General features: G+C 62.4%; 2 protein-coding genes and 1 long non-coding RNA gene across 5 annotated transcripts; all 3 read right to left on the bottom strand.

The window, feature by feature from the left end:
• Nucleotides 1-495: 495 nt before the first annotated feature.
• SNRNP27 (small nuclear ribonucleoprotein U4/U6.U5 subunit 27) lies at nucleotides 496-3,139 on the bottom strand. The gene is made up of 6 exons (XM_074808203.1): nucleotides 3,056-3,139; nucleotides 2,356-2,476; nucleotides 2,088-2,200; nucleotides 1,860-1,939; nucleotides 1,675-1,739; nucleotides 496-1,047 (listed from the first exon to the last, which is right to left on the bottom strand). The coding sequence occupies exons 1-6, from the start codon at nucleotides 3,090-3,092 to the stop codon at nucleotides 993-995; spliced, it is 471 nt and encodes a 156-aa protein (XP_074664304.1). The 5' UTR covers nucleotides 3,093-3,139; the 3' UTR covers nucleotides 496-992.
• A 259-nt stretch (nucleotides 3,140-3,398) lies between these two features.
• ADD2 (adducin 2) lies at nucleotides 3,399-13,862 on the bottom strand. Of its 2 annotated transcripts, XM_074807894.1 has the most exons (15): nucleotides 13,747-13,862; nucleotides 12,862-13,045; nucleotides 11,989-12,127; nucleotides 11,390-11,541; nucleotides 10,728-10,808; nucleotides 10,482-10,631; nucleotides 10,255-10,398; nucleotides 10,053-10,151; nucleotides 9,209-9,385; nucleotides 8,835-9,092; nucleotides 8,484-8,603; nucleotides 8,275-8,364; nucleotides 7,994-8,150; nucleotides 7,770-7,901; nucleotides 3,399-6,818 (listed from the first exon to the last, which is right to left on the bottom strand). In XM_074807894.1, the coding sequence occupies exons 2-15, from the start codon at nucleotides 13,042-13,044 to the stop codon at nucleotides 6,517-6,519; spliced, it is 2,184 nt and encodes a 727-aa protein (XP_074663995.1). In that variant the 5' UTR covers nucleotide 13,045; nucleotides 13,747-13,862; the 3' UTR covers nucleotides 3,399-6,516. The 2 variants fall into 2 exon arrangements, with proteins under 2 accessions (XP_074663995.1, XP_074663994.1); XM_074807893.1 differs by lacking the exon at nucleotides 13,747-13,862 and having other exon boundaries at nucleotides 11,989-12,996.
• Nucleotides 13,863-14,648: 786 nt separating this feature from the next.
• On the bottom strand, nucleotides 14,649-15,848 carry LOC141915986 (uncharacterized). Of its 2 annotated transcripts, none has more exons than XR_012621047.1 (3): nucleotides 15,685-15,848; nucleotides 15,262-15,414; nucleotides 14,649-14,995 (listed from the first exon to the last, which is right to left on the bottom strand). It is a non-coding gene; the product is annotated as an uncharacterized LOC141915986 (long non-coding RNA). The 2 variants fall into 2 exon arrangements; XR_012621048.1 differs by having other exon boundaries at nucleotides 15,262-15,411.
• Between the last annotated feature and the right edge of the window lie 125 nt (nucleotides 15,849-15,973).

Raw genomic sequence — 15,973 nt, 5'->3', positions numbered from 1 at the left:
CCCCGGGGAAGGACCCCCCCAGGCAGGGCAGGGAGCACCGGGGCTCCCCCATTCCCCAAAGCAGGGACCTCCCAGCCAGGGCAGGGAGCACCCAAAGGCCCCCCCCCAAACTGGGAGCCCCCCAGCACAGCACCCCATATCCCACACCCCCCCCGGGGGGGGCAGGTGTCCCCCCAAGAGTGCAGGTGACAAGTGGGGGACCCACCCCCAGCACCGCTTCCTCCCCAAACTGATAACTGGGGGGGTGAAGCACCAGCCCCCTCCGACCACTCCCCTGCTCCCCACACCTCCATTTTGACCCCAGGACTTCCCTCAGCCTCTCCCCGCGCCTGGGGCAAGCCAGGTGTTAATTAATTAGCAAAAGACATTAATTAGCAAAAGACGGAAGCCAAGAAGCAAGTGGATCACCCCGCTGTCTGAAAACACCCAGCTGGGCCGCTGAAAAATAAGCAAAAAAAAAGCGGTTTTCTGCAGTAGAAGGCCCCAAATGGGTGCTGCTGCAGCAACAGTGTTTTAATTTATTTGTATAAATTTATATGTATTTGTGCGACACAGGAACTAAAACGTTTTGGGGCATAAAGTCCCCAGGACATGCAACTGCAATGGCTCGGGGAAACAACTGGATGGAGGTTTCCAGCAGCCTCCTCGTCCGTGTTTTATTCCTGAATTACAAAAATAAAAGGAAAAATATATACAGGGTTTTATTTTAACAGGGAACAGGGTGTGTCAAAAAACAGCAACAGGAAAAATACAACGACATCCCGGTGAGGAATAAACCACGAGGGATATTGTAAAAAAAAAACCAAACAAACAACAAAACCAAAGACTCCGGGAAACGGTGACTCGTACCCGCTCTGGCTGCGGGGCAGGGCGAGCGCGGCGGGATTTGTTGGGAATAACCCCAAATTCCTCTGAAATCCGGTCTCTGAGCCGCCCGCGCCAGGGAGCGACGTCCTTCTCAGCGGGTGGTTCTCCCCCGAGCGAGCCCAGCGTCAAGCGATGAAATCCAGGGGTCTGTTGAATCCTCCTTTTCTGTTCATGTACTGCCTGCGGCCGGAGGGGAGGAACTGGCATCAGCGCAGGGACAACACCCCTGTGGGGCTCCCACCTCTAAGAAATCCACCCCAAAAATATCCTGTGAACGCGCTCAGTGGCCGCGGGGAATCGAATTCCCTGCAGATTCGCACAAACGAGGGCAGGGAACCTCCCAGCGAGGAGGTGGCTCGTTTGGGCTCGGCTCTGGCCAGCTAAAAGCCAAAGCCCGGCAGCACAGCCCAGCTGCACGCTCCAGTTTCCATCAAAAAGGGAGCAGAATTGATAAACTGAGTGGTTGTTTTTTTTTTGGTAAGAAACAGGCAGTGTTGCTTAAGCAGGCCCGCTGCTCCAACTCCTCTCAGGCCACACCTGGCCCGTCCTGCCCGCAGGCAACGTGCTCTTTCGCCGCTCATCTCTGTGCTTTCACCACTTCCAGGAGAAACCAGAGGCCTCTTACCTCTGTTTGACAATAAACCAGCAAACTTTGCTTTTTTCTGAAGGCCCGAGAAGCCAGATCGCCCCCGCTGCACGCGCTGAGAGACAGCAGCTTCGCTGTACGGCCGCAGAGTTTCCTCCGCGCTGCGTTACCTCATCAAAGAAATTCTCTTTCCTCCCAAAAAAAAAAGGCTGGGCACAAACCTGTACTTCCTCTTCTGGGACACGTTGATGGCGTACGCATTTGCGGCACCGTCCACCTTCTTCCCCTGAAAGACATTAAGAAAAAAGGTCACAAAACTGAGCGTGTTACCCCCAAAAAGGGCACAGTGACACCACCAAGCCCATCGGAGGCAGCTGTGGGCTCCACCAAGCCGACCCACACTCACTTTTGTTGTGTCGAAAGAGGCAAACCCCATCGTTTTCATCATCTCAATTTCCTCTTCTGTCTTGCCCTGCAAATCCTCCTCTGCAGAGGGAAATAAATGAGTTCAACAAACACAGCCACTGGGGTTCACCAAAAACACTTTAATCAAGCACCCGCATGTCCCCTGGGCTGGTCCCAACCCAAATGGGGAACCCAGGATGTATTTAAGGAGGAAAATCCACCCCCTCACCTGTGATCTGACGCTCTTTGCCTTTGGAGTCCTTTACCTCCTTCTTCTCTTCATCCCGCCGCTCCTTCAGCCGCGGCGGGGAGGAGGAGCTGGATCGGTGCCGTCTCGGTGACCTGACGTTGCAAACGCAGGGGTGTTTGCAGCTCCCCGGCTGTGCCGTTACCGCAGACGGTTTTACAGCGTTCACAAGTTCCCACCAGCCCCTCGCTGCCCTCGGCCGGGCTCTCCAGCTCGTCCCCACCCCGGTGTTGGTGTTTCTGCCCCTCACCTGGACCGTCTCCTGTGCGGGGAGCGAGAACGGCTCCTCCTCCTGTCCCTGTCCCGGGACCGCGATCGCTCTCTTCGCCTCCTCTCCCTCTCCCGTGAGGTGGACCGTGAACGCCTGCGCTCTGCTCAGAGAAAGGCAGCGCTCGGCTTAGTTTCTGCATCCTGACATCTCTCCCCTTTCACTGCCCGATTTTCAGAGAAAATCCCACCGACGCTGCGACAGCTTCCAAGCAGAGACTCTGTAACAACCCCCTCCCACCGATCCCTCCATGGCTGGGCTCAGAGACCCCCACCAGCACCCCCAGAAGTGGGAAGAGCGGCAGGAAAAGCCCTTCACCCAGGATTGGGGTGACCAACCTGTCGGCAGGTCGGTCCCCGAAAAGCTGAGGTGCGTGGAGGGGGACGGGATTCAGTGTGCGGGAGGAGGAGGAGGAGGTGGAGGAAGGGAGCCTCTGCTCTCCCCAGAGCGAAGAACAGAGGGGTTTTACCGCCCTGGAGGGGTTTTACCCCCTCGCCCAAGAGCTGGGTGAAGCCCCAGGGCCCTCCCCTACCCCTGGGCCGCGGGCCTGGGCTCCCCGCCCCGGGCCTGGCTCCTCCACCTTCCCCCCAAGGGCCCGGATCCTTCCTTCCTCCCGCCGGGTCCTCCCCGGAGCCTCTCCCTGAGTCCCCCCGCCCCGCTCCCACCCCCCGTTCCCCCTCACCGCGCCGCGGCGGCGACCGGGAGCGGCTGCGGCCCATGGCCGCCCCTCAGCCCGCACTTCCGGCCGCGCTCCGCGCACTTCCGGTCCGGCCCCCTTCCCGCTCCCGCCGGAACCGGCGCCGCCGCCTTTCGGTTCCGCAGCGAACACGGTCCGGGAGGGTCCCCACGGCTGCGGGGCGGCCTCCCCTCCGCATCCAGAGCCGGGGCCTGCGGGCCCGGAGCCTCGGCGAGGCCGTGATCCCCCCACCCCGGCAGCGAGGCCGTGCTCCCCCGGCCCAGGCCCCCGGGGCGGCCATGACACCCCCTCAGCCCCCCCCTGCCCCAAGCTCCACAGCGCTGGCGGGTGCCAAACACGGGGTTTATTTACAGACAGGCGTTACACAGCGCTTTCCAGCGACGATTGTCAGACACCGGCGGTTGCCCTCGCCAGCCCGCAGGCAGGTGGACGCCCCGCTCCCGCCCGTGCTCCCCTCCAGGCCGCGGCGGCAGACCCGGGGGCAGGCAGCCTCTTCTCAGCTTCATTTCGGTGGGTGTTCAGCAACCGCACCCTCACCGGGGCCCTCCGGGCTGGGCCCGGGGTGTCTGCCAGCCCCAGGCAGCAACACAGGTGTGAATCCAGTTGAAACTCTGGCATCGCCCTCCTTTTCCTGCGGCGTGTCGGTGTAGCTGTGGCCAAAGATGGAAATCCGGCCTCTCTTCCTTTCAGTTGAGGGTGCAGATATGGAGGGCGATGAGCACAAGGCCTGTGGGCGGTGATCAACACCTCTTGGGACACTGGACTAACGATATGCCTCGCAGCCGGCAGCCAGGGATACATCCCCACCTCCCCGCTGCAGAAAACCCACACCCAGAGCTCAGACTGGGGTGCTTGGGTCCAGGCAGCCTTGCCAAAAAGAGGGGAGAGAAAAAGCAGCGAGCCAGGGGCCTGCCTGCAAGCAGCGGGCAAAACGCTGGCAGGGGAGAAGGGAAAAGTTATCCGGAGGGGTGATCCTGTATCTGTTTTCTTCTAGCTAAGCGCTGAGGACCCACATCACGGCGGCGGCGGCCATTTGAGCCTTCCTCCCTGCTGAAGGCACCGGTATCTCTCCCTTCCCTACGCTGCATGAGATGACTGATGCGCCCCAGACTTCCACCGAGGGGGGAAACAAATCCCTGTCTCCTCTGAAAAACCCCCAGCCCTTGGAGAAAAGGGGTCACAAAACCCCTGGGGACAGACCCTTGGAGGAAAAGGGGCTGCAGCCTCCCTGCGGCGGCGCCGGCCGCTCCAGCGCTGGGCTGTGCGGCAGTGTTGTAATTCAGGTAATCGCCCCGGGAGCGACCGTGCCGGCTGGGGGATGCAACGCAGCTGTCCCTGCGGGGGCTTTTCTGGCCTGGGTCATGCAGGGGGACAGGCTAGATGGCAAAAATGGCCTCAAGCAGCCTTAAAATCAGTGGCAGTAAACAACACCCCACGGGAAACGGTTCCAGAGCTGTGGTTTGTGGCTCAAAGGCTGTCTGCTGAAGAGACAATGAGTATAGGCACAAGCACCGGGCTGCTGTTGCCGCCCTCCGTCGCGGGTGGTGAGTTTAGGAGCTGAGGGTCTCCCCTCGCCCCCCACTCTCACCCTGGTCCTTGCAGGAGCGTGATGGGGGGGCTGTGGCTCTAACCCAGCACTGGAGCTTGGGGTGGACCTTAGACAGGGCAAATGCTCTCCCCAAATACTGGGCTCAGGTCGGCTCTGGGGCTCCGGCAACGTACCTGCTAGGTGTGTATTTTTGTAATTTTTAAAAGCTTCTCACGTTTGACTTTTCAATTCAGAATTTGCCTGACACACCCCATATCGCAGCTCTGCAAAGAAAACCAACCTGTGTTTACAAACCTCCTCCCTTTGACTGCTCCCTGCCTGCGCCCCACTCCGCCCCGTGTCCTCGCCCCCAAAATTGCTGCCTGGCCCACGGGCTTTCTGCTCTTCTGGTGGGGAAAACAAAAACCAAGAGCTGCCTCGCAGCAGCGAGCAGGCTTTGAAAATGTAGTGGTGGCACATGGGAAAATCATATTGGGGTGAGGAAACCCAGTGCCCTCGGAGGGGGGGTTCTGGGGCTCCTTGCTGCAGCCCAAGCCCCTGGCAGACAGGACCCGGTGGGCGCTTGGGCTCTGTCAGGGAAGCCCTTTCCCCACGGCAGCGTTGCCCACGCAGGCAGCTGCCCGTGCAGGCAGGCTTGGGGTGAGCACCCCCAGAAGATGGCAAACCCCTGTGGTTTGCAGGAGGATGGGGGCCGATCCTGGTGGTTTTGTCCCCTAAATACCAGCGTTGGAGCAGCTGCGGGGCAAGTGGGCGTCGCTGGTTTTCTTATTCCCTTTGGGCACGGCTGGGAGGTTGTAACGATGGGTCGTGTCGCCGTACGGAGCGCTGGAGGCGGGGAGGCGAGGCTGGGTGGGACGGGAACGCCAAGGAGGAGGATTTTATCTTGTGCTCGGGAGTCCAGAGCTGGGGAAAAGCAACGATCTGGCCTTGGCTGCGTGCACGGGTGCTCGCTGAGCCCGGGGTCGGTGTGAGCAGAGACCTGGCACAGCGGCGGGCGCGGGTGCCGGCGTCGCCGGGAAGTGGTGGTGGGGTTGGGGGTGGCGGTGTTGGCAGTGCCTCTGACTGAAGTGAATCAGCAGCGTGTGTTCATCCCAAAGTAGCACTTAGTGAGTGAAGTTTTGCTCAGTTTTAAATAACACAGACACTTCCCGGAGGCTCTTTTCTTCTCCCTTCTCAGGTGCAGTTCGTGCAGTGTCGCGGGGGCTTTCCCGGCGGTGTGAAATCCTCGTACGGTGAATACGTGAGACGGTGGCACCAGGAGAAGGGGACTGAAAATGGCTTTCCGTCCCGGGGAGAGGAAGATTACGATCCTGGAAGGAAAGGCTCCCAGGCCCACTGCCTTGGCCTCTCCTTCGGGGAGAGCAATCCCTCCACGTTCGGCTTGAGCTGATTCCCCTGGCGACGTGGCCAACAATTTTGCCCCAGGGGTGAAGCGCAAGCCATTCCAGCGGAGCTTGAAACAGAAGGTGAAAAAAAAATAACAACAAAACACCCTTTTCTTCCTCAAACCAAGCGGATTCGGGCTGCGCCCCACATTTCACGAGGGCTCTGCAAGCGGCGGGTGGGGAAAAAAAAAACAACCCTCAGCCCACGCGTGGGAAGGGGCTGGTGCCCAGGAGGGAGAAGGGAGAGCTCGTGGGAGGAGGGAGATCGCAGCGGGTATTTCCCCAAGCGGCAAACAGGGGCCACAATCTTTCGTAAGCTCAGTGACCGCCTCCAAAAGCGGGTGACAGGGGACGAGGTGCCTCGTGCCAGGAGTACCCAGAAAACAACTCGCCTCCGGGGTTTTCGGCTGCGCCTCGGCCAGACGCACGACGCAGGAGCCGTCCCTCCGCCTCAGCGCCTCCGTCCAGAGAGGTTCCCGGCCGCCGCTGCGGCGGGAGGCCTCGGAGGAGACTCAAGATTCGATCTTTTCCTTCTTTTTGCCTTTTTTCAGGAAAGACGGGGTCCGGAATTTCTTCTTCTTCTTCGAGGGTGATTTGGAGGGTGAACCTTCGGGGGAGACGGGGCTGCTGGTCACCGTCTCCTTCTCCTTGGGGGCATCCTGGTTGGCGTCGGCGGGGGCGGTTGTCCGGCTCCCCGTTTTGCCCAGGTTTTCCTCGGTGCTTTGCTCCTCGTCCTTCCCGTTCACCACCGCCGGCGGCTCCTTCTCGGTGGCGGAATCGGCCGGCGCTTGGCCGCCGTCCGCCTTCTTGTCACCTTGGGGAGGGGAAAGAGGGGAGGTGAGGCTTGGGGCAGCGGTGACCGGCGCTGTGGAGGTTTAAATTTCCCCCAACTCGCCGGTTGAACCTGGGCAGGAGCAGGATTTGGCTCCCACGGATGGAGAGCGCTGGGACCAAATCCCCTCCCGCCGCAGGCGCCGCTTTCCTGACTCTTCCCCCCCCTCCCCGCGGGACAAGCGACGGTGGGATGGAGAGCTGGGAAGAGGCAGGCAGGGAAGGCGGCTGGCTCCGTCCTGGCCTCGCCGCTGGAAATAAAGCAGGCAGCAAAAAAAACCCAAAACAAGGCAACCCAAGGCATTTCCTTCTGCAAAACCCTGAGCGGGGTGTCGCTCCCCAAAGGAGCGCGTCTGAAACGGGCCGCGGAGAGCAAGGTCACCCCGAGCTAGCGAGGCTCAAGGACGGCCTCTCCGTACTTACTACGGTGACAAGTATTCAGAGTCAGAGGTAACTCCTTGGGTGAAAGCCACACGTGGAGGAAAGAGAAAGGAAGACGTTTGTGGAGAGACAGACAGACAGACACCAGAGACACGATGAGAAAGCGAGAAGCCTCTCCCGCGCCCCGAGACCCGCTGCGGTTTGTAGGGAGCGTAAAATAACGGGAACGTCGCACCCGTCGGCGCGTTCGGAGGGGGACTGAGGTGTCCCCTGCCACCCCGCAAAGCCACTGGTGGACGCTCACGTCCTCCTGCTGTGACGTTCAAGGCAAGTGGTGCCTTTGCGATGTGAATCCCCGTCGGTGCTCGCCCCCACCGAAGCGGGGACCCCCCGAGGGAAAGGCAAATGGACGCGGGAGGGTGACATTTATCTGCGTTTTGGCGTGGTCTGGCTACAGCCACCCTCATCCCCCTCATTTTGGTTGCTCACTGGACACCCCAGCTCCTCCTCTCCGCTCGCTGGGCGAGCCCGGGCGCTCGCCGGCCCCACTCACCCTCCGAGGGCTCCGCAGGCGTCGGGGCCGGGCTCTCTGCCGGCACCGCGGCCGGGCTCTGCGGCGGGGAGGTGGGGGGGGATTTTTCGGCGGGGGGGGCCTGGCTCTCCTCTGCAGCGCTGTCCTTCTCGCCTGCCGGTGGAGAGATGCGCTGGCCCCGGGGTCCGCTGGGTGCCAGGCCCCGAGGGGGATTTGGGATCAGGGCTCCCCTGTACCCCTCCTACCCTGCAGCCCCAGCTTTTTCCTCTCCACCTCCTGCTTGTACTCCTCCAGCTCCTGGTCCGTGAGCTGGCTGAAGGGGTTCGGGGGCTCCGGTTCGGGGGGTGCCTCCTCCCGGGACGCCTCTTTGGCCTCTGCATCCCCCAAATGGCTCTCTGTGGACTGAAAGAGCCCCCCCGGAGCGGTGTCACCTCCCCACCTCCAACTGGTGGGATGCCGAGGAGGCAGGGAAGGGGCTGGGTGCTCCGGGGAGGGGACGTGGGGCTGGGGACACGGGGGGACGCACGGGGCTGCGGCTGGTCTCGGCGATCACGCTGGCCAGCAGCTGTGACTGGGGCCCGGCCGACTTCACGTCCTGGCGGTTTTGCTCCCGGATCTGTGGGCGAGATGCAGAGTGAGGAGAGGGAAAAAGCCTCCCCCTTGCCCCAGGGTCTGCCGAGACCCCTGCACCCGCATCCCAAAACCCATCGGGGACTTCCAAGACGGGGACTGTACCTTGTTCCTCATCTCCAGCACCTCCTGCGGGTCCGTGTAGAGGGGCACAAACTGGTTTGGGTTCTCGATTCGGATGGGGGTCCCGCTGCTGCCTTTTTCCACCTCGTCTGCTTTCAGCCACTGCGTGTGGAAACCCCGATAAAGACACATCAGTGAAGAGAGGAGACCCCAATAAATGCATGTTGCATAGAGGGGAGACCCCGATAAAACCTGTGGTGCTCGGCCCTCAGGGCTGGGGAGGTGGGATTTTAAAATAAATATAGGGTCGGGGGGCTGATGCCATTCCCCAAGCCAGCCCCCGTCCCAAATTAACCAACCCCCCCTCCCCGGGACGTCGTGGCAGCCCCGCACCGTCGTCTTCGTTTTCTGGCTGCCGGCGCTGCCCTGCTGCTCCTCGGCCACGTTGACCCTCATGTAGGTGTTGGGGGTGTTGAGCCACCGCGTCTTCTCCTTCTGTTGCTTCTGGGCGTGCTGCCGCAGCGCGGGCACGGGGGCGGCCTCCTCCTCGAAGACGAAGGCCGTCACCGTGGCGGGGATCAGCACGTCACTTTTGGGCTTGCTCTTCTCCTGCACGAAGGGGTAGCGGTAGGTGTAGCCCGTGCGGTAACCCTGGAAAGGCAGAGAGCGCTCGGTTGTGAATAATACAGGGATAAAAAAAAAAAAAAAAAGATATTTTTGTGCGTTTCGGGGGAGCTTGATGCTTTTTGGCACTGGCTGGTGCTCACCAGGTTGTCCAGCATCCTCATCAGGGCTTCGAATTCGTGCTCGCCCAGGCGGCTCTTCTGCATGGGCCCGAAGGTGCTGCCGGCCCAGCGCACGGAGCCCACCTCGTGGGGCCGGTGCTTGGCGCGCTCCAGCACGATCAGGTTCTCCGCGCCGCCCGCGCTCGCCAGCGCCGACACCTACGGCCAAGCCCGGGGAGAAGCAGCTGATGCAGCCGGAGGGGGATGGCCCCAGACCTGCCCGCGGGCCCCGCGGCTGCGCTGGTCTGTCCCATCCTGGGCACTGTGCTGGTGGCAGAGACCTGGCACAGCTCAGTGCATGGTGCCAGGGCACAGCGCTGGCTGCAGAGACTGTACACAGCTCAGTGCATGGAGCCAGGGCACAGCGCTGGCTGCAGAGACTGTACACAGCTCAGTGCATGGAGCCAGGGCACAGCGCTGGCTGCAGAGACTGTACACAGCTCAGTGCATGGAGCCAGGGCACCGCGCTGGCTGCAGAGACCTGGCACAGCTCAGTGCATGGAGCCAGGGCACCACACTGGCTGCAGAGACTGTACACAGCTCAGTGCATGGTCCCAGGACACTGTGCTGGCTGCAGAGACCTGGCACAGCTCAGTGCATGGTGCCAGGGCACAGCGCTGGCTGCAGAGACCTGACACAGCTCAGTGCACGGTCTCAGAGCAACCCGCTGCCTTCAGAGACCCAGCACAGCTCAGCGCAAGCTCCTGGGGCACGGTGCTGGCAGCTGAGCCCGTGCACAGCTCGGTGCACATTCCCAGGGGCATCACCCTGGCAGCTGAGACCATGCACAGCTCAGCACATGCCCCGGCACGGGCCGGGCGCTCACCTGGATCTCGCAGGCCGCCTGCAGATGGAAGATGCTGTAAAAGGCCTCCTCGGCGGTGTCACCCAGCGCCAGCACCCCGTGGTTGCGCAGCACCAAGATCTGCAGCACCGAGCACGGGGAGGGGAGACGTCAGCAGGGCAAGGAGGAGGGGACGGGGACAGCGGGGTGGCCCTCATCCCCCCCCCACTCAGTGTCCCCTCACCTTGCAGGTGGGACCGAGGGATTTTTGGAGCTCGACCCGATCGGCTTCGTCCTCCACCTCCCCGCGGAAGTCGAAGTAGGCGACGTCCCCCAGCAGCAGCGCGGCGCGGGAGATGGGCAGCACGCCGCAGCGCATGGCCGACACCTGCGGCGGAGCAGGCAGGGTGACAAAACCCCTCCCCGTCCCCCCTAAAAAATCCCATTTGTCCCCCCCCGCCAATATCTTACTGCGGCGGTGGCCGGCGTGTGCAAGCGGATGATGCAGCGGGTGTCGGGGCGGGCGGCGTAGATGGCGGCGTGGAGGCTGAAGCTGCGGGCGTCGGGGGCGAAGCTGGTGCTGCCCTGCTCCACCACGGCCCCCAGCACGTTCACCTTGATCTGGGGGGGGAGATTTGGGGGCTCAGAGGTGGCCGGTGCCCCCCCCACCCCAGGAGGGTTTGTGGTGGGGGGGATGACAGGGACAGGCGCACTCACCAGGCTGGCGGCTGTCACCTCGCTGCACGCCAGCCCCTGCGGGGCCACCAAGAAATGCTCCTGCTCCTTGCTCACCCGCAGCTGCGCCGGGAAAAAGCCCGTGTGGGTATAAAAAAATTAAAAAATAAACAACAACCCCCCCACCCCCAAACCTAACCCTTCCACCAAAACCCCCCAAAAATCCTCAGCTGCCCAAAATCATCCCAAACTCCCCCCTCCCCCCAAAAATCAACTCCCCCAACAGATCCCAACCCACATATAAAAACCAACTCCCCCAAAGAACCCCCCAACCCCCCCCCAAGAAAACCCCCAAACCCCTGCCCCCCCCAAAACCACCAACCCACTCAACCCCCCCAAAACCCACCCCCAAACCCTGTAAACCTCACCCACCCAAACCCCTCAAAACCCCTCCCAAGAAAACCACCCCCCCAAACACTCCCCAAAGCCCCCCCAAAATATAAGCCACCCAAAAATTTCCCTCAACACCCCCCCCCCCGAAAAAAACCCCCAAAACTCCCAACCCCTGCACCCTCCTCCAAAACGCCCATAACACCCACCCGTCCCAACCCCCCCAAACAACCCCAAAGCCCAAAAGTACCCCCCTCCCGAAGGGAACACCCCCCCCCCGACCCCCCCCCCCCCCCCGGTGTCGGGGTGCTCACGGTGACGGCGGCGTGTCCCAGCTGGGCCCAGCCGTAGAGGTCGAGCAGGCGGTGGATGCTGCCCACCTTGCAGCGCATCAACCGCTCCCCCTTGGCCAGCGCTGGCGCCTCGGGGCCGTGCAGGTCATTGATGGGGGTGACAGCCGCCAGCCCTGGGGACGTGCCACCCCCTCATGGTGAGCGGGAGATGGGGGCGGGGGGGGGCAGGGTTAACTCCCCCCTGCTCCCCAACCCTGGGGGTTTTGCAGGGACGGGGGAGCAGAGGGTTGTGGAGCTGGGTTTGGTCATCTCAAAGGTTTGGTGGCCCCTAAGGTTTGATGGTCCCAAAGGTTTCAGGGGCCCCCAAGGTTTTGGGGACCCCCAAGGTTTCAGGGGTGACTGGTTGGGGGCAGCAGAGTGACCCCCCTTCTGTCCCTGCGGTCCCAATCCCTCCCTACCCCCTTGCCCTTTCCCACCTCCTCTACTAGAAATGAAAGGAAAGATGGAGCCCTACCAGATCTTTTATCACCTACAACCCCATAAATTAAGAAAAACCCTCAAAAATTTCACCAAATTGTTCCATTTTCCCCCCAGAGAGCCTTTGGCAGGTGTGGCCGTACCCATAGGGGAGGTGGGGAGGGCGGCGGGGGACGTGGTGGCCATGAAGTCAGCGATCTGCCGCAGGGCCCAGACGTGGGACGAGTTGTTCCCCTTCTTCATCTGCTCCTGGATGAGGCTCTCCAGCTCCTCCCTGAAAGACTGCGGCATCCCGGCCCCACCGGTGTCACCTCCCCCGGGGCAGGGACACGGTGACCGAGCAGGGACCATCCGGTGGCACCGGGGTGGGGGCACCACCAGCTTGGTGGAAGTGGCACCAGCAGCTTGGTGACATGGTGATGGTGGCACCATGGGCTTGGTGTCAGGGACACCACCGGCTTGGTGACACGGTGATGGTGGCACCACCAGCTTGGTGGAAGTGGCACCAGCAACTTGGTGACACGGTGATGGTGGCATCACGGGCTTGGTAACGTGGTGATGGTGGCACCATGGGCTTGGTGTCAGTGACACCGCTGGCTTGGTGACGTGGTGATGGTGGCACCACCAGCTTGGTGTCAGGGACACCACCGGCTTGGTGACACAGTGATGGTGGCACCACCGGCTTAGTGACATGGTAATGGTGGCACCACCAACTTGGTGGCACAGTGATGGCAGTATCGCCAGCTTGGTGTCAGTGACACCACTGGCTTGGTGGCACGGTGACAGCGGTGGCACTGGCAACTCAATGACAGAACCACCACAGGCTTGGTGGCAGTGACATCACCAGCTTGGTGGCACGGTGGTGACAGTGGCACCACCAGCCAGGTGGGGACAAGCCCCGAGCCAACACATGGGGGCATTTGCTTTGGGATGGGAGGGATGGGGTGGGGACAGGAGGTGGGGTGGGGACAGGAGATGGGGTTTGGGGACAGGAGATGGGGTTTGGGGTCCCTCACCGGGCTCTGGAGGATCATGGTGACCCGTTTCTTCTGCTCCATCATGTTGAAGTCCTGGCGCAGGTCGGCCGCCATGTTCCGCGCCCGCAGGTACTCGGGGTCATCCTCGGCCAAACCCTCCAGATACCGGGGCGCAGGGGCGGGGGGCGAGGGCAGGGGCTCCGGGCTGGCGGCCGTGCTCATCCTGCCGGCGGGACGGACGGACGGACGGTGTCAGTCCCCGTCACCCCCATCCCCTCCACAAATACAGATTGCGAAGAAGCCACCGAAAATATCCCCCAGCTGCGCCCCGGAGATAAGCCGCGGCCGGCCCCCGCCCTGCCCATCGGTGTGATGAGTTGGCAGCAGGAGACACTCGGGGGGGCGGGGGGGGGGGGGTGTCCCCGCTGCCTGCACCGCCCAGGCTCAGTTACCCCCCGCCCGGGGGGGGGGGAAGCGGCAGCTGAGAACGGGCAGCTCAGTGCACTGATGGGAGCAGCACCGGTGACACCCGCCCTGGGGTGGCCCCAAAACGGGGCCAAACGCCATCGAGGGGTTGACGCCGCGGTGCTGCCGCGTGTTTCGGGGGCCAATTGCAGCCCCCGCGGACCCCCCCCCCCCGGCCCCCCCCACACCAGCTGAGGGTGTCATCAATGAGGTGTTTTGGGGGGGCTGCTCCCCCCAAATACAGGGCATCGCTTGCACCCCCAAAAATATGAGGGGGTGCACACGAGGAAGAGCCAGTTGCCCAAACCTGAGCTGCTCTCCCAAATCCCAGGGGGCACCCCCAAACAGAGCCCCCCCCCCATCACTCGGTGCTTTCACCAATGTAAAAGCAGAGCACCTCCCCCCCCCCACCCCCCAGAGCCCCCCATGTCCCCCCAGTTTTGCTGCTCAGGGACTGACCTGGCTCAGAAGAAAGTGGGGGGCCTTTTCCAGGGTAAAATTCGGGGGGGGGGGGGGGGTGTGGGGGTCCCACGGCAGCCCCCGGCCCACACCAGAGGGCGAGCGTCAGGCGGCGGTGAGGTCCTGAGCATCCCCGTGGATTTTCCCCCCAAGAAGGAGAAGGGAGAGCAAAGGGGTGTCTAAGGGTCCCCCCGCCATCACTCGGTGCTGGGGTGGGGGGGGGGACACCCCCAGGTTGCATCCCGCCCCCCCCCCCCCCCCCCCCCCAAGCATCCCTGGCCGCCTCCGCCCTCGCCGCACCCAACGCCGCTGCGGCAGCCGCAGGGATGGCGGATGAGGATATTTAAAAAAAAAAAAAAGGAATTGGGGGGGGGGTGTGGGGGGGCCTGCAGCATTGCACCCCCCGTGGATGTGGATTTATGGGGTGGGGGGGTCGGGTACCCACCGCCCTCAGAGGATAAAGGCCTTGGGGGGGGGGGGGGGGGGGGATGGGATGGGATGAGATGCCGCCCCCCCCCCCCCATATCTGCATGCAGCCAGCTTGGGGGGCGAGATTAAAGAAGGAAAAAGGGGGTGGGGGGGTGTCACCCAGCTGCTTCCCCCCCCCAGCCCCCCAGCCCCCCAAACCCTCCCCGAGGGAGGGGGATGCTGCGGCCGGGAGGATGCTGCCATCACCCACCTCCTCCTCCTCAGAGCATCCTGACAAAGGGCCGCCCCCCCCCCCCTCCGCCCCCCCCCCCCCCCCCCCCGCGCAGGTCCAGCTCCCTCTGCCGACACGCCACGCGTGGCCCCGCCGCCTCCCCCCGCCCCGCCCCACGGGAGGGGGGTGGGAACCCACGGACCCCCCCCCCCCCCCCCCCGGGAAACTCAAATAAACAGGGAGGGGGAAACACACACAAGCATCGCAGACACCCCCAAAATCCCATTTTATTAGGAATTATATTAAACCAGCCCTCACCTGGCGGGGAAGGAGCAGCACTGCTAATTGCTAATTACGTTTTCATACAGCAATTAATTACAGCTCCAGCCCCCCCCACCGCGTTTTAGGGGTGATGGATGCTCCCCCCCCGCCCAGTTCGGGGCAGGTTGAGGTACTGGGTTTAGTGGGATGTGGGGCTGGATCCGGCCCCACGACAGGAGCCGCAGCCCCAAAAATTAGTGCTTGAGCATCGAACTTGGCCCTCGCACGGGGTCCCCCGCGAGTCTCTGCAGGACACCCCCCGTTTTGTTACGGATTGGCCGGAAAAACCTTCAAAAAGAAAAAAAGAAAAAAAAAAGATTTTTTTGCTCCTTTGGAATAATTTAAGGGGGTAAAAGCCGATTTGAATCAACCCCCGTTTATGTCAGGATAAACCAGAGGCTTCCAAACCCCCGAGCACACGGGTGGGAGCTCCCTGCAAGGCCCATGGGTGCCCCCCTCACCCCTGGGGTGCCCCCCCGCCCCCCCCAGGGTGTGCCCAATCCCACCGTCCCCACCCAGGGCTGACCCCCCCCCCCCCCCCCCCCCCAACTCACCGGCCCCCCAAACTCCTGCAGCGGCCCGGGGCAGGAGGGCAGGGTGGGGGGATGCCACAGGCAGGGGGGGGCACTGCCAGGCCAGGTCCTGGGGGCCCCCCCTGAGGGGACCCCCCCGCTGTCACCCAGCTCCTGCTCAGCATCGGTGTCCTGCTGGTGGGAAAATGAGGGAGAAAAATGCAAAGGGGAACTAAAAAACACACTGAAATTGAGGGTCTGTGTGTCCCCCCCCCCCCCCATCCTTCTGCTCTGAGAAACCCTCCCCACCCTGGAGGAAGAAGTCGTCAATTTATTTTCCATTTTTAAATTAATTGCAACCTGAAAAAATGTCAAGCAAGAAAATCCCTCCCAGGCCCCCCAAACCCCACCCACGTTAGAGGGGGGGGTCTATTTTGGGGCAAGACCCCCTGCCCCCCCCCATACCTTGAAGCCCCCCGTTTCTTCCAGCACAAGGCGCAGCAGGCGGATGTACTCGGTGGCAGCTTTCAGGGTGTCGACTTTGCTGGGTTTGCGGTCGCGGGGGATGAAGGGCACGATGGTCTTCAGCGTCGAGAAGCCGCTGTTCAGGTTTTTGATCTGCCAGGAGGAAATAAATTGAGTTATACCCAGCTGGGGTGACCCTAGGACGAAACTGGGCTCTCCGAGGATTAAACCAGGGCCTCCTAGAGTTAAACTGGGTGCCCTAGGATTAAACCAGGGCCTTCTAGAATTA

The sequence above is a fragment of the Strix aluco genome, chromosome 28 (genome assembly GCF_031877795.1).
Source record: "Strix aluco isolate bStrAlu1 chromosome 28, bStrAlu1.hap1, whole genome shotgun sequence".
NCBI classification, from domain to species: domain Eukaryota; kingdom Metazoa; phylum Chordata; class Aves; order Strigiformes; family Strigidae; genus Strix; species Strix aluco.
Note: the sequence above shows the minus strand (reverse complement) of the source record. Positions and strands in the feature narration are given on the sequence as shown.